Source organism: Cyprinus carpio, chromosome B3 (assembly GCF_018340385.1).
Source record: "Cyprinus carpio isolate SPL01 chromosome B3, ASM1834038v1, whole genome shotgun sequence".
Classification (NCBI taxonomy): domain Eukaryota; kingdom Metazoa; phylum Chordata; class Actinopteri; order Cypriniformes; family Cyprinidae; genus Cyprinus; species Cyprinus carpio.
The window spans coordinates 1,339,887-1,360,007 of NC_056599.1; the positions used below are offsets into that span (position 1 = coordinate 1,339,887).

Genomic DNA, 20,121 nt, shown 5'->3' on the forward strand with positions numbered 1-20,121 from the left:
TTTTGTCAATTTGACATTTACATACTTTTGACATTTATGACTATGACATGTAGCCATCATGCAACAAGTGACCCATTCTGACAGGGTTTTTGTAAGTATCAGACGGTAAGTTTAGTGTGGTTTAGCAGCGGCAGTCACTGTTTTATCTCTATAGCAACTGCAGCTTAGACGTGCATGGCCGCTAACTCTGCTCAGCAGTAAAACCACTTCCTGTTCATGTTTTAACAAGTCATTTCTCATCATGAGTGCTGTATGTGGCTTCATAAATAGGCCTAGACGTGTCCGGCCTGTGGGACTGTTGTTCCAATTCCTGTTGTTACCGCAGGTCAGGTTGTTTTATTAATTATTTAATCATTCACAAAGCTCCAAAGCGTCTTTGCTCCTGTCCAAAGAAGTGAAATAAGAAACCATTTCAGTAGAAATAATGCAGTTTGAAGAGTGTGTGGGCACTGGAATCTCTGTGGTTTGAGTGTGTGTGGGAGACAAAGTTTGTCATTTTTAGCTTGTGTGGGGGGAGATGAGATGAGACGACTTGTCTACAGAAACCACAGTGAACGTTTAACACAGTCATGATACCAACACTTGAGACAAGAGACAAAACACTTCCCCAGATGACAACAGGCGACTTACAGTTACACTTTAACAATAGAGTTGACAATAGAAATCGGGCTCTCAAACTTTCTCTCACTAAACTAGATGTACAGATTAACCAGTAATCTCTACTCTCTGTCAAACAGTTTGAACAGAATATTCACTTGTTTATTTAGTCTCATTTAAACTACTGTAATTCACCATACAGTGGCATAAGCCAGTCCTCTGTAATGCGTCTACAGATGATTCAAAACGCCGCTGCATGGATGCTGACAGAGGTTCAAACACAAACTAAACTGGTTACCAATCAAATTTAGAATTGCTTTTAAAATGCTAACTTTGTTTTTAAATCTCTACATAACCAAGCACGATCTTATCTTTCAAAAGCAATCTCCATTTACAACCCAAATAGATCCCTAAGATCCATTAATCTCGGTCTCCTCCTTGTTCCTAGAATGAGGTTCCACTGAAGTGATCAAGCCTTCGCTGTTGCTGATCAAATTACCAATTTCTGATAGAAATGCATCCTCTTTACCAATTTTTAAGTAGCCTGTCTGCTCAATAAACATCTAATAGCTGTTATCTACAGATATAATAATGGTATTGTGTCATCTTATGCTTTCATACAGGTCTGTTGTGTTGCGGTGTAGATTTGTCTGATTCTAGTTGTATTGTACATGAACTAATTTGTGTCAAAGTTGTGTTGAAAGTGCTTTATAACAAACAGAAAGAAAGAAAGAAAGTATTCCGCTTGAGCGGCTGCGAGATCCCACGCCACCTTCATGAAAATGACAACATGCACAAAAACATGCACCTTCTGAGCACACTGTGGCTTAATGAGCGCTCAGTGAGCGGTTTACTCTGTAGTTGTTTCAATTGATCAAATTAACTGAACCCTAACTCTGAATACAAGTCTGATAGTAGACAAGCCATGATCGTTTGTCCTCGTTGCGTGTGCTAGAACAAGTAAACACACATCCTTTGCGTGCGCGCGCCCCGAGACACCGAGGGAGTGAGAGCTCGCGCACATCCTCTCCATCCGCGTTATTAATAGAGTTTGTCTTAACGACGGTAATAGATGCGTTGCGATAAAATTAGACTGTGATTTAAAACTCCAGGTTTAACTTGATGATATTCTGCGCGACTCGAGGGAACATCGCAGGAGACTGACGGAGAATCATCTGCGCTCCTTTCTGACGGTAAAACCCATTCTGAGGCTGTTTTATCTATAACTCTGATAGCCTGAATAAAATATATATGTTAGACGAATAGCCTAAATGAATAGTCGTTTTTCTATTATGTCATAATTTTCTATTATGTGTCTAGTCGGTTCATTTGTATATTTTCTTTGTTTATGTTGATAACCGCTATAAATAAGACGGAATAAACCAGCTAAGTTATCCTAAACCTTTGATCGACGTTCAAATAAACCTTTATTCTGTCGAGAAAGCCACAAATACTGTAGTTTTAATGTAAATATTCAGACTATTCTTCTCATGTAAACAACATTGTTTATAAAGCGCGTCAACGTTTGGGTTTATAACAGGAGAAAATGAAAATAAATAGTTAAAATCACTCAAGTCTCATTAGAAAGTCATCATTTTAATGATGATGGTACTGTGTGTGTGTGTGTGTGTGTGTGTGTGTGTGTGTGTGTGTGTGTGTGTAGTTTGCTGTGTTTGTGTTGAGGAATATGAGGATGAGGAAATACTATGTTTAACTGTAGGCTGTAGCAGGAAGTGTGTGAATGAAAGAGGAAGATGAGAATCATCTGATGTTTGCAGAAATAATCAGATAAACATTTAATCGGACACTTGTGAGAAAGTGCAGCAGTTCCTCTGTGAAGAACTGTGTGTGTGTGTGTGTGTGTGTGTGTGTGATCACCTGATGATGAAGGATCCTATTTTCTGTCAGTAGTGATGTCGTGATGGCTCCGCCCCAAAGGAGGCGTTCCCTCGGCCCCGTCTCACCCAAACGCATCTACAGGAGCCTGTCACTCAAACTGAAGGGCGGGGCCTCCCAAAGTGAGGCGGAGCCGTCTGATTGGAGGAGGCGGCTGAGCAGAGGACCGGCTGAGGTAAGAAATACACACACACACACACACACACACATATAGAGTGAATGTTTGGCCGTCTGCATGAGTGTGTGTGTGTGTTTGTGTGTGTTTAGTACTCTTGTCTGTGGGATGCGTTGGAGAATGAAGATACGCTCGCGGTCCAGCATCTGTTATCCAGAGAGAGAGACGGACGGGTGAACGCCGTCAGTGAACTCGGACTGGTGCCGCTGGACGTGGCTGCTCTTACCCATAATGCACCACTGCTGCAGGTGCTGGTGAAGGCCGGAGCCAAACACAACCCCACCTGTGAGTGACCCGCGCGCCCACACACACACACACACACACACACACACACACACACACACACACTAACATCAGGGACATACACTGGATCATACAATATGGTCATAGGACATTGTAATAAATTGTAAATGTAATATATATTAGAGTATAGATAACGAATTTCAATATATCATCAATTATCATCAATAATAATAAATTAATAAAAGTTAATGTTTTATTATTTCAGTTAAATAAGACATACTTTTTGATTTGTGAAAAACAGACTTAATTTAAAAAAATTATTTTATAAATTGTGAGTGTAATCAACATTTAATTAAAATTAGATTTTTTTAAATTCAATTGATTAGACATGCATTTTTAAAACAGTTTTGAAATGACCCTATTGTTGATGAAGTTTTAATATGGATATATATATATATAATATATTATAATTATTTAATAAATCATAATTAATAATACATTGTTAGATGTGAAAAAAAATGTGAAGGAAACAAGAAAGTATTGTTGTTAAATTATTTCATAAATTGCGAATGTAATCAATTAAAATGAAATTAGATTATAATAATAATTATTATTACATTTTAACGGTTTTAAATCAGTTGATTAAACATGTTTTCTGATTATTAAAATAAAATTAAATGTAATTTAAGAAAAAAAATCATACAATTTTATGAATTTAGTTGAGTAGACATTTTGATTATTAAAATTAAGCCATTAAAACAGAATCCAAAATTAATTAAAAACAGCAATCATGGAATTTGTGAAAAAAAAAAAAACAAAACATCAGATTTCATCCTTCAGTGGGTTGATGAAGTATAAATGTCGCTTGCCGTCCCGCCGCAGTGAGCTCGGCCTTTGATTGGTCGCTGAAGCTGGACGAGCTGGTGTCATTGGCTGAGCAGAAGCTGGAGGAGTGGAGGGCGGAGCTTCTGCTGAGAGTGAAGGCGGAGTTTCAGTCACAGACAGACGTGCAGAAGAATGTGGATCTGTGGACGCGGCGGCAGGAACTTTACTGTCGCATGAGGGACAGATTTCACACAACTGGTACGACAACACACACACACACACACACACACACATGGCCATAGACAGGGTTTAAAATGAGTGAGGTCTGGGGTGGGGTTAAGGATTGTGCTATAATAACCCCTACAAATACAACTCATTATATACACCAGCACTTTAAAAGAGACAGACGTGTAGATGTTTGTCAAAGATGCTTTCTCTGTTTTGGAGGGATGAACACTGTTAAGTTATACCATATTTACTGCATCAAAATTTGTTTATACTTTACTATAGGTTAGGGGTGGATAATTTTATCAGTTGTTTTATTCATGCAATAATACATATCACTGTTATAGTTTTAATTAATAACCATTGCTAATATATAGATGATAACTTTGTCTAGTGCTCATCAGTGGTGGACGAAGTACACAAATCAAGTACTTGAGTAAAAGTACAGATACGTACAAAAGTACTCCATTTTTTATGTACTTAAGTAAAAATGCACCGAAAGATAGATTTATTTTACCAATTTATACTACTACTTAATTTAATTTTATATTAGCACATATATTTTTTATATTCCTACTGCTCAAAATACCTGGGACTTTCCCAAAATAACCACTATATGGAGTCAAGATATATTTTTGTTGTTGATATGGACTACGTTGACTGTGATGTACCTGAGAGAAAACAGATCTGACCATCTGATCTTCACCAGGAAGAAAAAAGTGTTTTAAAATTTGTTATATATAAAATGAAAAAAAAAAAGGCCTGATCTTAGGAAGAACATTTTAAGGAAAATATAATTATATTTACTTATTTTCAGTATGGTTATGAATAAAATAAAAAACAAAAAAGAAATAAAAAATAAACCATAATTAGTTCAAATCTTTTGTAAGTAAGATAAGATAAAGATATCGCTTAACCTAAACTGTAACTTTCCACTTTATTAACTTTCTAAAGTGTCAAATTAAAGGCTTATTTCACCCAAAATTTATTATGTCATTAATTACTCACCCTAATGTGGTTCCAAACCTGTAAGACCTTCGTTCATCTTCGGAGAATCCTCAATTCTCGTAGCTTTGTAAAATTACAGTTGAACCACTGATGTCACATGGACTATTTTACCCATGTCCTTGCTATGTTTCTGTGCGTTGATCGTGGTAATATCATTGCTGTCTGTGGAGGGTCAGAGAGCTCTCAGATTCCATCAAAAATATCTTAAGGTCTTACGGGTTTGGAACGACGTGAGGATGAGTCATTAATGACAGCGTTTTTGGGTGAACTGTCCCTTTAAACAGAAAAGACAAGTCCAGAAATGCGTATAAAAGCTGGATCTGGCAACTCACTCACAGCTCTCTCAAGCTTCGTTCACTCTGCAACGTCTCCAAGCGAATGTTTTCATATCACAGACGCTAAACGTTCTTGCAAACTGTCTAAACTGAATTATACATGCAGATACTCATATAAGGAGTTTTAATCAGCAAATTAGTCATTCAGAGAACAAATTTTATGTTTGAATATAAAAAAGTCAGGACCTCGGTGACCTCATAGCACACACACACACACACACACACACACTGCAGATGTCATGTGACTCCTCACACACCCGTCTCTCTCTCTCAGCTCCGCCCGGGCCGCCCGCCGGCGCCACCCTGCTGGTGATGAGCGACAGCTGTCTCTGTGTGCAAGTCACTGAACCTGCCGGTCAGGCACACGGCCTCATCACCCGATACAGAGGTGAGACGCCTTCATGCGACCGCCGTCATGTGACTGATGATGTCAGCACTGACCCGTGTGTGTGTGTGTGTGTGTGTGTGTTTGTGTGTGTGTAGTTGAGTGGAGCTCTTTGTCGTGTTTTCATCCTTTGTGTGGCACCGGATTCATCACAGACACCCGAAACCCCGAGTTCAGCATCACGGGGCTCCAGACTGTAAGACACAAACAAACTCATCGATATATAATATACTGTATATAGATGTGATATTTCTGACTCGTGTGTGTGTGTGTGTGTGTGTGTGTGTAGGGTGTGCAGTATTACGTGCGGGTCAGTGCGTACAACGTCAGAGGTTGGGGTTCGTTTGTGAGCAGCAGCCCCCCGTGCATCGCCCCGTCCAGTGAGTAATGAGAACCAGAGTAATATCACTCATTAATGCAATACTTAGGGTTATTTTCAGACTTTTCAAGGGATATTGTTAGTGATTACAATAATTAACTAAACTGAAACTACAACTTAAACCATTGCTTGAAATTAAATAACTGTTAACTGACAAAAAAAAAAAAAGTTTTTTTTTTCTCTCCCAAATAGTTGTCAAGATGTTTCTAATTTTCATTTAGTTTAACTTAATTTTCTAAAATTACAAAAACTGAAACTAAATCAATAAAAATAGATCTATTAAAAAAAATAATAAAATGACTAAAAAACAAAACAAAGTTACAAAAACTAAATTTAAAGTAAAAAATAAAATAAAAAATTTAATTAAATTAAATTAAAATGGAAAATATGAAATAAAATACTAATATGAAATATGAGAAAAAAAACTCAAATTGATTAAAACTCAAATTGATCAAATATGAATAAAATAGTACTAAAATAATAGACCACTTATTTATATTGAATATACAGTTTACTGAATTATATAATAAATTCTAATTACATAAATTAATAAATGATCAAATTTTATGAAATCAACTGATTAGATGTGCTTTTTGATTATGAAAATTTTAAACCATTAAAATTGAAATACAGAATTTGGGGAAAAAATTTAATTGGTGAAAAAAACAACATTTCATATAGTATGTTAACATTTTAATAAAGTACTGAATTGCTAAGCGTTTATGAATTCAGTTGATTTGACATTTTTATTTATTACACTTTTTTTCCCCATAAATCACCACAGATCACTTTATGGGGAGGTGTGCAGCAGTGTGAATAAATATTTTATAATAATAATAATCATCAACATCATGAATTAATTACCTACCAACCCTGACAAGTTACACTACACTAAGTTTAGCGTCTGTATGGTATTATTTTGAAATAAATAATTATGTCATTCAGCAAGGATGCATTAAATTAATCAAAAGTGACAGTTAAGAAATGTATTTCAAATGCTTTTGATCTTTCTATTCATCAGATGTTTTTATGTTGTATAATTTTTCTGTGTTTTTTATCAAATTTATGAAGGAGTTGGTGTGTTTTCAACATTTAATAATCAGACATGTTTCTTGAGCAGCAAATCAGCATATTAGAATGATTTCTGAAGATCATGTGACACTGAAGACTGGAGTAATGATGCTGAAAATACAGCTGCGCATCACAGAAATAAATTACATTTTAACAGATATTCACATAGAAAACAGCTCTTTTGAATTGTAATAATATTTCATAGTGTATTTTGCATTGTGTGTGTTAGGCTGGAGCTCGTGCTGCGGAGTGACGGTGAGACGCAGGAATCCAGCTGCAGCCGTCAGGAGAATCTCACAGCAGATCAGAGAGCCGACACTCAGCGGTACACACACACACACACACACACACACATAAAACACTGAAACACCCGTCATGATGGACAGCGTGTGTGTTTCAGAAAGCAGGAGCTCTGTGAAGAGAGTGTCTGTGTCTCGCGGCCTGAAGCAGCTCTTTCACTCCAGCAGGTTCGTTCGTCTCTTACAGAGGTGAGCAACATCAGACTTCACATCCACACAAATCAGGAATGAAATATCACTCAGTTCTCCACTGTACGGTCAGCGCTTCTCAACCAGGCCTCTCAAAATGAGAGCAAATCAGACAAAACATGCTTTCAAATCAGCTAAAAAGTCAAGATATTAATTCAAGTTTATTCTTGAAGGAGTCGAAAATATTAGAAAATCTGGACTATATGAGAGGAAGCCTCATTTGTGTGATTTCTACACCTGGAAAAGTCATGGAAATTAACTGAATCTTAAAATACTATGGGCATTTATAAAATGAAAATACGTTTTAGTTGTTAAATATTTTACTTTGTTGATTTGAGTTAAATTATATATATGTTTTTTAATTAATTATTTTATTAATCTCATTTTATTCATCATTCTTTATTTTACGATGCTTTTTATGTGTCTATGTAGTTTTTATCAATATTTAAAATTAAATTTTTAGTTAGTTATTAATATTTAGAATTTGTTTTATTTTTCCCATTTTGGATTATTTAAAATAACATTTTAGTAATTAGTTTAGTTTTCTATTATAATTGTAATTTGAGTTATTTTAGTATTTTAGCTTTAATTTGAAATATTTCAAATTTGAGTACTTTGTTGAAAATAATTAATGTTTTCTTGGCAACTAGCTGAAATAAGTTTAAGGATTTATTAAATATTTTATTTGATTTCCGTTAACTTTAATTTTATATGTTGTGTAATTTTCATGTAATCTTTTAATGATTTTACTTTTAGTTATAATAATATTTAATATTTTGCTATATTCTTTATTTTAAATTTAAGGTTGCACTTGACCATAATTGATCAAATTGAACATTCAGCTATTAAAGTTTTTTTAATTAGAATTATTAGTTATATTAGTTATAATTATTATAGAATTATTATTACTTCTATTATGAACACTTTTCAATTTACAGAAACTAGGAGTGTCCATTGATTAAAATAAGTTTTGAAAACAAAAGCTAAACTTTCATCACTTCTGTGTAATGTGTGTGTGTGTGTGTGTGTGTGTAATGTGTGTGTGTGTAATGTGTGTGTGTGTGTGTGTGTGTGTGTGTGTGTGTGTGTGTGTGTGTGTGTGTGTGTGTGTGTGTGTGTGTGTTGCAGAGGCGTGTACCTGGCGAGTGTCTTCTATCAGAAGGACTGTGTTCTGGTGACGGCTGACGATCAGCTCCCTCTGGTGGAGATCCAGAGCTGCTCCACGTCCGTCACGCAGGACTTCCTGTGGTTCTGTAAGGTCAGGAGTCGATCACACAGCAGTGTTCCTCCCGTCTTCCTCCTCCGTGTCTCCTCACGTCTCTCTCTCTGTGTGTGTGTCTCAGCTGTCGTGTGCGTGGATGCAGGTGCCGCGGCTGCTGCAGGTCCTGTCGTCTTCATCGCTCTCCTCGTCTTCATCGCTGCTGCAGAACAGACTCAGCTTCCTGCGGGCCGTAGCGCAGCTGCAGGTACCAGAGGATCCAGAGAACAGCCTCAATGATATTTTATTTCATTTTAGTTTTAGTAATTTTGTGATATTTTAAAATAGTTTATATTTTTATATTTTAAATTTTTTATTTTTTTTTAGTTACACTTTTAGTTATTTTGTTGTTTTTATTAGTTTTAGATAAAAAATTCTGTATAGTTTTTTTATATTTTGAATTAATTATTACTAATTTTTAATTAATTTTAATTTAAGTTTACATTTTAGAAATTGTTGAGCATTTTAAAATATTTTTTAAATGTATATACTTGTCTATACTATACGTTATACTATATACTGTTTACTATATACTAGAATATTTTTTATTAGTTTTATTTTTGAAAAATGTCTATATAGCTTTCATTAATATTTAGAATTATTTTCCATTTAATTTTCATTTAATTTAAAATTGAGTACTTTTGTGGTCTTATTTTATCAGTTTTTGTTTTTAATGTTTATTTTTGTCATTTTTATTAAAATTTTAAATGAACATTTATTCATTTATTACACTTTGTTTTTTTTCACTAGTTATTTATTTGTCTATGAAGCTTTTAATACTGTAAATCAGTTTTTATTTTGATATTTTTCAATTATATTTTAGTTAGTTTTTTTTAGTTTTTTATTAGTGTTTTTTTTAATGTTTTTTTAATGTTTATATAGTTTTTATAAATATTTTATAATAAAATATTTTAACTAATTTTATTTCAGCTACTAATGTTTAATAATAATACATAAATATAGATTTGATTTAATATTTTGTTTTATAGCAACAGTGTTTTTAATGGTTTTAGTTGTAGTTAATGACAGTGGTGTTGGTTTGTAGGCGTCGGTGGGATGTGTGGATCTGGGTCAGGTGTATTTCGAGCCGCTGAAGGACCGGCAGGGGAACATGCTGCTGGTGACCCTGAGAGAGGCCACGACCCCGCTGCCCCCGTCTGACCCCCCACTGCGCTGGCTTCCTGTCAGCAACCTGGAGAGAAACCAGAGCGAGACGCCGCTGCTGCCTGAACCCTCGGCCGTAGAGCTGCTGACACACAGACTCAAGGTGATCAACACACACACATCAACACTGATGATGATAAACAGCCGTCTGTCTGCCGCACTAAAGCTGGGTCACAGTGAGTCGCCCTCTGCTGTCAGACCTCTGTCACTGATCAAGAGTCAAACAGATTAACCTTAAAGAGACAGTTCACCCAAAAAATGATCTTTGCGTCATCATTTACTGTACGAGTTTCTTTATTTCTTCTGAGGATCACAAATAAAGATGTTTTGAAGAGGGTTAGGAACCAAACAACAGTGAAACCCATTGACTTTCAAAACAGTGTGAGACATTTCTCTGTATATGCTTTTCTATTAAATGACTAAATGATGACAGAATGATCAGTTTTGGGTGATCTGTCTTTTTAAAACAGACATTTCAAGAATTTGGCTTTAGGTTTATAATAGTAACTAAAACAGAAGCTTAAAAAAATGTTTTTACTTGACTTCAAACAGAAATTTTAAAAACATGTTTTTACTTGACTAGAATTATCTTTAACTGAAATAAATAAATAAATAAACTTATTTTAAAAATGTTCTCAAAGCGTTTGCACAAAAACATTATTTATTCGTCATTCATGGAACATTTTATTCCTGAAATAGTTTGGTTCATCTAAATTTTGTAAAAAAAAATTCTACTTGTTCCGAATAATGTTCCCATAATGTTTAAAAGTGATTAAATGGAATGTTTCATTAACATTCCATAACTAAGAAAAAACGTTTATAAATCATGTAAAAACAGCACAATCACAGAACATGTTTTCATGACATAATTGTTTCTCAGAGCAATTACTCGTGTGTGTGTGTGTGTGTGTGTGTGTCAGGAGATGCTGGCGTATCACAGGAGGAGTCAGCAGAGAGCTCAGCCTGGTCTGTATGTGGGCATCCTAAAGCTCTGCAGCTCAGTGAATCAGCTCCGCATCCTGGTCCCGCAGCGATTACCCAACATGCCCTGCCACTGCCGCGTCAGGAACCGGCCACACGTCTCACGGTCAGACTGGAGATTCACCTGATCTGATTCATTCACACACACTGACTGATTCACACTGACTCTCTGTGTGTATATGTGTAGGGAGGAGTGGGCGTGGCTACAGGAACATGCAGTGGGCGGGGCCTGTGGCAGTCAGGAGGGCGGGGATGACGCTGTGATTGACAGCTCAGGTGTCGAGGACTTCGTGAAGGCGCTGAGATCTGCAGTGACTCAACTGCTGACCAAACTCAATGTCCCACTGGAACGGGTAACAGCACGATTCATTCAACACACACATTCACAAAGCTTTACATTAGCTACAAACTCCCATGAGATTTTATTTCACATGATCATGACATGCAGTTAAACTAATTAAATATTTCTCCTTTTTTTAATGTGTCATTTTGAATGCTTTCAGTTATTGAATTATAAAAGTGTTTATTTTTTAATTTAACATTTTGTATGATAATTAGCTGTTGTAGAGTATCCCTTTAACTTCCTGGATCGCCATTTCACTCAATAACATTAGGCAGTTTTCATTTATATGTGGTTAGTGTTGATGCATATACATATATATATGAGATCGCTTGTTTCTGTGTCTTCCTGGTCTGTGTTTTTGATCGGCACTTTCTATACTCATTCAGGAGATGCGTAATAGCGCCCCCTAGCATATAACAGCGAGACTGTAGAAACCTTGGAAAATTCAGTGTTATTAGGCATGGAAGCGCTGTCTCATGAATAATGGAAAATTCAGTGTTTGGCAGGGAAAGAGTAAATAATAAACTTTATTTTATATAGCGCCTTTAAAAGTAACATCTCAAAGCACTTTACATACATATGAAAATTATTAAATTAATAGATACACGCAAAAAGTATAGGCAGTAAAAAAATGAACAAAAAATACAAAGCCAATATAATAAAAGACAAAGTAATCACACAAATCATATAAAAACTACCCTAAAACAGTAGGTTTTAAGGGACCATTTGAAAACACTAAAGGATTCTGCATTCCTAATCTCAGAGGGCAGGGAATTCCACAATTTAGGAGCCAATGAAGAGAAAGCCTGATCACCCATTGTTTTTAGCTGAGTTGTTTGAACAGTTAAAGGGGTCCTGTTATGCTCTTTTACAAGGTCTTAATTTAGTTTTGGGGGTGTACTAGAACAGGCTCTCATACTAGGTTGTTTGAAAAACATATTTTCCACGTATTTTACATTATTACAACACCTCTCTCCCCAGTCTGGTATGAACGGCTGGAATAGTTCCTGCATCAAATGAAGGCCCGCCTACTGAAATACGAAATGCGCTGTGATTGGTAAGCTGCGCCAGTCTGTGCTGTGATTGGTTAGCTGGGCCAGTGTGTGTTGTGATTGACAGCACTCGGCACCTGGTCTGGAAATGTCATGCCCCTTACCATAGCTGCCTGTGAGCTTCAGTGTAAATATTGGTTTAAAATCAAATCAATTTGAGAGTGATTTAAACCTGGATGATTGTAACCACTCTAAGCTCGTCTGTCTTGGGAACACTAGCGTGTCTACGACAGTGATAACACTCACTGCTTTCTCTAGTGCAGCTCAACCAGGTCTCGTCCCATTCGTCGATCTTTGTGATATCACAAATCCCGGAAAATATGCGTTGTAGTCCAAATGGGTCGTTCGCTCTGACAAATATTTAGGAGCTATATTATTCAAGGCCAGTGCAATTTTTCAAAGATAGGTGTAATGTGCTCCCTTGCACTGGTCCTAGTCAGAATTCTAGCAGCTGAACTTTGTACCAATTGTAAAAAGGTAGCTTTTGAAACTCCAGCCAGCAAAGCAGCAATCAATATGCAAAAAAAAAAGGGTTGATTAACTTTTTAGCCACAGAAAAAGTCAGCATGGGACATAATTTGGCAATGATTCTGAGATGAAAGAAAGATGCTTTGACTGTATTACAAACATGAGGATCAAATGTTAAGTTGGCATCTAATATCACCCCCAAATGTTTTTAGTTTAGTTTGAAGCTGTAAAGCAGAGCAATCCACACTTAAGGTTACAGACTCTGCTTTGTGCAGCTGTTGAGGTGAACCGATAAGCATCGCTTTGGTCTTGTCACTGTTTAGACAGAGAAAATGTTTAGACATCCATTTTTTTTAAATCTCAGTAAAACATTGAGTAAGTAAAGACACAGCCACACTGACATCAGGTTTTGAATGTATGAAGATCTGAGTGTCATTTGCATAAAAGTGAATGTTAAGATCAAGTGTTTTTAAAGGGTGGCCAAGTGGAAAAATGTAAATACTAAAAAGTAAAGGGCCCAAAACTGATCCCTGGGGAACACCAGGTTGCACCACACCAACCTTAGACCTGCAACCACCCATCACAACAAACTGCTTGCAATCAGAGAGATCTTCAATGGATAATCAGAAACTCCAAAGACAGTCTCTAAATGGGTGATTAAAATAGAGTGATCTATAGTGTCAAAAGTGGCACCAAGATAAAGAAGAATCAGTATAGATAGAGAGCCAGAAAAGTCTCCTATTTTTGTCTTAGGAGGCCTGTAGACTGTAGCAACTGCAGAAGAGAGGGCTGCAGAAACACTCAAAACAAGACATTCAAATGAGTCAAATTTGGGAACAGCCATGGGACACGTTGTACTGCTGATTGTGCAATCATCGCTGATGATTCAGAAGCTTTGAATCATTTGCAGAGACTGAATGTATAAGTGTTCATTAATGTGTGTGTGTGTGTGTTTGTGGGCGCAGGCGAGTGAGTACCGTGTCTACACGCAGGAGCTGCTGCAGGTTGGCGATCAGGTGTCTGTGATTCTCCTGCTGCCACCCTGTGAGGAGTTCAGATCCCGTCAGCGTCCAGCAGAGGGAGCTCAGCACACCTTCACCGTCCCCATGCACTACTTTGAGCTCGGTCAGTCACTGATCAGCTGCACTCACACACATGCACACTGTTTTTACTTTTAGTTTTAGTTTAAAAACAAATTCTGTAATTAATATAATATACAAATGACACAAAACAATTACAAAAATGTTTACAACTAATAAAGCTGGAAATATAAAAATAATTCAAAGTATTAATGAAATCAATTACAGTATATTAAGTATACTTAAAACTGCCTCAACGATACAAACATTACAAACTAATAAAAATACATAAGCATGTAATAAATTACAACATATAGAAACATAAAGTGATTAAGAAATTCATTGACATCAGGTTTTGAATGTATGTAGATCTTAGTGTCATCTGCATTAAAGTAAATGTTAAGACCAAGTGTTCTTAAAAGGTGGCCAAGTGGAAAAATGTAAATACTAAAAAGTAAAGGGCCCAAAACTGATCCCTGGGGCACACCAGGTTGCACCACACCGACCACTGCAACCACCCATCACAACAAACTGCTTGCAATTAGAGAGATTATAAACATTAAAAACTAATAAAAATACATAAGCATGTAATAAATTACAACATATAGAAACATAAATTGATTAAGAAATTCCCAAACAACCGGCTAAAAAAGAAAACCTAAATAATAAGTACGCATATGTACCGAACAAATCATTGTTTTAACCTCTGCAACAGTGGAACTTCACTGGAAATTTCCAGTTTTATTGTTACTTTTGATAAGAAACAAAGTATCAACTTTCAAATTATGTCATTTTTTGGGGGAAATTCAAACAATAAATGCATCTCTTCCTCTTTATTACTAGTATTAATGCAAAATAAACATGAATGAACATCTCATGCCTTATGTAATCACTCAATCAGTGTTTAAATCATGGAAAGATGTCATTAAAACAGCTTGTAAACAAAATGTTGTGTAGCATTTACCTCAGGCAAGTCATCAGTGTCTACATCTTGTTATTTACTAGAGAAATGAGCAATAGAACTGATTTATACTCAGTGACTGACACTCAAACATCCTTTTATCAAACGTCTGTTTTGTTTAATTGTTGTTTATCAGAGACTTTGCTTTAAATGGGCTGTGGAATTGAGATTAAGATTTAAGGGTGACTCCTAGCCAGAATGGAAACACTTTTTTTTATCACAGATGGATTTCTGTGATTTTTGTTACCACAATGTTTGACTTGCTGAGCTGAACTGATTGCATTTTAGAGCAATGCATATTACTAATCAAGTAGTTTTGATGCTACGGTAGGAAATTTACTAAATATCTTCAAGGAACATGATCTTTACATAATATCCTAAAGATTTTTGGCATACAAGAAAAATTGATAATTTTGACCCATACAATGTATTGTTGGCTATTGCTACAAACATACCTGTGCTAATTATGATTGGTTTTGTGCTCCAGGGTCACAAATATAATTTGATATAGCTTACAGTTATCTCATTTACAGGGTTTTACTGAAGCATTTTACAGTGTTTTTCCGTACAGATGATGTGTCATGTTTGTGTTCGATGATTGATGTGTGTGTGTGTGTGTGTGTGTGTGTGTGTGTGTGTGTGTGTGTGTGTGTGTGTGTGTGTGTGTGTGTGTGTTAGTGCACCTGTGGGCGTACGAGCGGGATCTGCTGTCTCAGTACTGTCAGCTCTGGCTCAGACTGGAGCTGGACGTCCGTCTTTCCCAGCAGGCTTTGAGAGAAGCGCTGGACACTGAGGAGCTGCAGGAGGCCACGGAGAGACTCGCACACGTCACACAGCTGGCACAGGTGAGTGTTTACCTGCTCTCTCTCACACACACACACACACACACACACACACACACTCTCTCTCTCATATGCTGTGTGTTCTCTAGAGTCTGTCTGCGCTGTGGAGCGAGAGCCGCTGGCTGATGGACGTCATTCAGACGCTGCGCTCCAAACACTCAGAGGGGGCGGTGCCTCTGGGGCGGGTCATGACCTCACGACCGTCAATCAGATCAGCCGCTAATGAGGACACGCCCCCTGCTTTACATACTTTAGAACAGATGCAAACAGGTGAGAGAGATGAAGATTAGTTGTGTTGCTCCATTAATAATTATACACGTAGTAAGTGTTTTATATTGTTTGTTTTTATTTTAAAATATTTCATTTTGTTTTTATATTTTTAGGATTGACTTTATTATTTACATTTGTATAATTAATTTTTCTTAAAAGTTCTTTATTTTGACTTTTCATTAACGACTTTTACATTTTTAATGTGTCAATTTCTCGATTTAGTCCCTTTTTAGCAAAGTGTTTTTAATGTTTTTTTTTTATAATTTTAATGTAGTTTTTAAAGTTTTTATTCATTTTAATGTTTTATTTTGTTTTATTTTACTTAAATTTCTTAATTTTTTTTTTCCTTTTTAGTAAATGCTTTTTATTGTTTTTATATTACAATAATTTATTTACTTAATTTAAAATTTTTATGATTTCATTAATTTTAAAAAAATATTTTTGTTTTTATTTATAAATGTTATTTTAAGTTGAAAGTTGTATTTTTTATTTCTTTTTAGTAAGTGTTTCATTTTTTTCTTTTATTATTATAACAGGTGTTTTCATTATTTTACTATTTTAAAGAATTCTTTATTTTAATTTTACATTTTTAGGATTTTATTAAAACTCCTTTCCTTTACTTAAGTTATTGCTATTTTATCAAATCATTTTTAAACCCTACTATGCACGTCTTATATGTTCACATTTATTGCATCTAACAGCATCACTTGTCTATATTATCTGCAAATAAATCCCAAAAACTTATTCTGCAGCAAATGAGACACAAAATGCGTTTACAAGTTTCAATCGGTTTCAGTCACAGGAAACGATCACCAGAAAATAATCACCATAATTAAGGTTAAAGGTTAAAAATTAATGTTTCACGCTGCTCTGATGTGACCAAACATCAGAAACCAGATGTGATTTTATTAAATAATGAAGAATCCCAGCTTTACCTGTTCTTTCTAGCAGAGGTCATGGGGTCAGAGGTCAGCGCACCTGTGGAGGTCACAGACGGGGTCACGTGTCCGGAGACGCCCACCTCACACTACACCGATGAGCCCCGTTCCCATGGAAACAGCACCCGTCGCCATGGAAACAGCCTCCGGCAGATGCACTCATGTCCTGAACTCAGTGACCCGGCCGCCTCACATCCCGTAATGCCTGCGGACGAAGGTCAGGAGCTGCTGACGGAGATGATGGACCTGTTCCAGAGCCTGGATCTGCTGGGAGGCAGTCTGGCAGACCTGCAGGAGCTGGACTGGAGCGACCCAGAACCGGATCTGCAGAACCAGGACCAGGATGACAGGACGGGAGCGACGGACAGCGCCGTGACCCACAGGGGACATCCGGTCAGGAGTCTGGTGGAGTGGGTCAAATCAACGGTTTAATGGAGTCACTGCTTCATGAGGCTTCAAAACCGTTGTAAATCTTTTGTTTCGAAACAGTGGTTCGGAGCACTTTTACAAAAATGCCAAAGTCACGTGATTTCAGTAAACAAGGCTTTGTTACATCATAACTGTTTCGAAACGTTTAGAACTTTCAGTGGTTTCAGTGGCGATCTCTGTAAACCTGTGAATCATGCGAGTTCATTAAGATCGCCCCCCAGTGGTGAACCACTGAATCAGCGTCTCTGATCTCAGATCAGTCTTATCAATCAGTATTTCTAACGAGACATTTGTGTCATTAAAAGGATGAGTAGTAGTTAGTAGTCTCTTACTGGCCTGTTTAGTCAAGCGCTCCATTAAATGAACAAAACAAGCCCTGCAAATTAATAATGAATATTTTTTAAAACGCGAATTATACAGACACTTCATATTTAATGGTATTTTATTATTTTGATTGCATTTGATAAATAATAGTCTAAAGGAAGCACTGGCATTGGGTTTGCATGATTTGGCATGTGTTTTTGTTGCCTTGACACAGTTTTGGCCAGCAGGTGTCACCAGCGTGTGGTGTTTCGAGCGTTTCAAAACAAGTGAATCATTTTGCGAAGCAACTGGTTCAATTGATTCGAAGCTTTAAAAAGGTTTGTTTCTCCCATCACTAGTCTGGACCAATGCTCACAAAAATAACAGAAAATTATTATAATGTATTATGAAATATATTCAATAGTGATGTTATAAATTAAATATAAATAGTACATTTTAAACCTATTTTATTTGTAATATATTGTATCTTTTGCTAGTAAACGTTTTATTGAAATTATTTATTTACCTGGTTTTTATGCTTTTATGATTTCATTCATTTTTAGTGGTTTGTTTTGTTTTTATGATTTTATTTATTTTGAATAAGCCTTTCATTTTAATTGTCTATGTTTTCAAATTATTTTTTAAATTTTTAAATTTTAATTATATTTTTTTAAATATTTGTTTTAATTTTACGTGTTTATGATTTTAATTTTTTGTGTTTTTTAATTTCAAAATTATTTATTTAGGCTACTTGAATGTTACATTTTTATGGATTTATTAATTTTAAAGATTTTTTATTTTTTATTTAAAAATTTACATTAATTTTACATTTAAAATATTTTAGAAATATTTTAAATGATGATAATAATAAAAAAAATAATTATTATTATTAACTAAATTAAGTATCTTTATAAATATTTTAAAATATACTGGCCATCAAACCTTTGATGTTGGTCTGTTGTTATGCTGGTTTTATATATATATATATATATATATACATACACACACACACACATATATATATATATATATAAAATAAACCAAATCATCTCTGCAAGAGAATCATTTATCTGTGGAAATATATATAATTTGTGTATAAGTTATTATTATTGTTTTTACAGGTTTATAGAAACCATGCAGCATCATTCCACTGTAGGCTATTTACTGTACAAAATCAATTGTAAAGATAAAGATTTGTATCTAAGACAAGTCTATTTGTATCTTATGTTTTGTTAAATAAATAAATATATGTTTTAAGTGTTTTCTCTGTGATTATTACCTAATGTTTACCAGAAATTAGTTTTATATAATAATTACCAGAACACATTAGAAATCAAATGCACTTAAATGATTACAGTATATTCTAAAGTATATATATATATACATTTAGGGTACCTGTTTACATACAGAAATATTATGTGTAATATCGGTTCATGGTTTGAGGTGTTTTTGTGTGTTTGTGGTGAGTTCCGTGAGTTTGTCTCTTTAAGTCTCAGTCGTGTGTGGGAATATGGCGGAGGAAAGCGAGTCTTCACCTGCTGGTGAGTGAAAATAAAAGTGTAATATACAGATGCATCTTAATAAATTAGAATGTCATGGAAAAGTTCATTTATTTCAGTAATTCAACTCAAATTGTGAAACTCATGGGTTAAATAAATTCAATGCACACAGACTGAAGTAGTTTAAGTCTTTGGTTCTTTTAATTGTGATGATTTTGGCTCGCATTTAACAAAAACTCACTAATTCACTATTTCAACAAATTATAATATGGTGACATGCCAATCAGCTAATCAACTCAAAACACCTGCAAAGGTCTCCTGAGCCTTCAGAATGGTCTCTCAGTTTGGTTCACTAGGCTACACAATCATGGGGAAGACTGCTGATCTATCAGTTGTCCAAAAGACAATCATTGACACCCTTCACAAGGAGGGTAAGACACAAACATTCATTGCCAAAGAACCTGGCTGTTCACATAGTGCTGTATCCAAGCATGTTAACAGAAAGTTGAGTGTAATGAAAAAGTGTGGAAGAAAAAGATGCACAACCAACTGAGAGAACCGCAGCCTTATGAGGATTGTCAAGCAAAATCGATTCAAGAATTTGAGTGAACATCACAAGGAATGGACTGAGGCTGGGGTCAAGGCATCAAGAGTCACCACACACAGACGTGTCAAGGAATTTGGCTACAGTTGTCGTATTCCTCTTTTTAAGCCACTCCTGAGGCGTCTTACCTGGGCTAAGGAGAAGAAGAACTGGACTGTTGCCCAGTGGTCCAAAGTCCTCTTTTCAGATGAGAGCAAGTTTTGTATTTCATTTGGAAACCAAGGTCCTAGAGTCTGGAGGAAGGGTGGAGAAGCTCATAGCCCAAGCTGCTTGAAGTCCAGAGTTAAGTTTCCACAGTCTGTG

The 20,121-nt window shown here is 35.7% G+C and overlaps 1 protein-coding gene across 3 annotated transcripts; it reads left to right on the forward strand.

Annotated features, from left to right (window-relative positions):
* Positions 1-1,478: 1,478 nt before the first annotated feature.
* LOC109055384 (ankyrin repeat and fibronectin type-III domain-containing protein 1-like) lies at positions 1,479-17,914 on the forward strand. Of its 3 annotated transcripts, none has more exons than XM_042719411.1 (18): positions 1,479-1,790; positions 2,506-2,668; positions 2,761-2,953; positions 3,794-3,994; positions 5,579-5,692; positions 5,788-5,885; positions 5,979-6,069; positions 7,369-7,464; positions 7,540-7,627; positions 8,756-8,885; positions 8,971-9,093; positions 9,931-10,152; positions 10,970-11,136; positions 11,218-11,383; positions 13,859-14,018; positions 15,612-15,778; positions 15,865-16,045; positions 16,994-17,914. In XM_042719411.1, the coding sequence occupies exons 2-18, from the start codon at positions 2,519-2,521 to the stop codon at positions 17,413-17,415; spliced, it is 2,769 nt and encodes a 922-aa protein (XP_042575345.1). In that variant the 5' UTR covers positions 1,479-1,790; positions 2,506-2,518; the 3' UTR covers positions 17,416-17,914. The 3 variants fall into 3 exon arrangements, with proteins under 3 accessions (XP_042575345.1, XP_042575344.1, XP_042575346.1); XM_042719410.1 differs by having other exon boundaries at positions 1,481-1,790; positions 2,509-2,668; XM_042719412.1 differs by having other exon boundaries at positions 1,493-1,790; positions 2,509-2,668; positions 16,997-17,914.
* The last annotated feature ends 2,207 nt before the right edge of the window (positions 17,915-20,121 follow it).

Excerpts from the sequence above, each read along its gene's own strand:
- LOC109055384 (XM_042719411.1), top strand. The coding sequence starts at position 2,519 with ATGGCTCCGCCCCAAAGGAGGCGTTCCCTCGGCCCCGTCTCACCCAAA. Across the intron at positions 3,995-5,578 it reads GGACAGATTTCACACAACTG|CTCCGCCCGGGCCGCCCGCC; the intron begins GTACGACAACAC and ends TCTCTCTCTCAG. Across the intron at positions 11,384-13,858 it reads TCAATGTCCCACTGGAACGG|GCGAGTGAGTACCGTGTCTA; the intron begins GTAACAGCACGA and ends TTGTGGGCGCAG.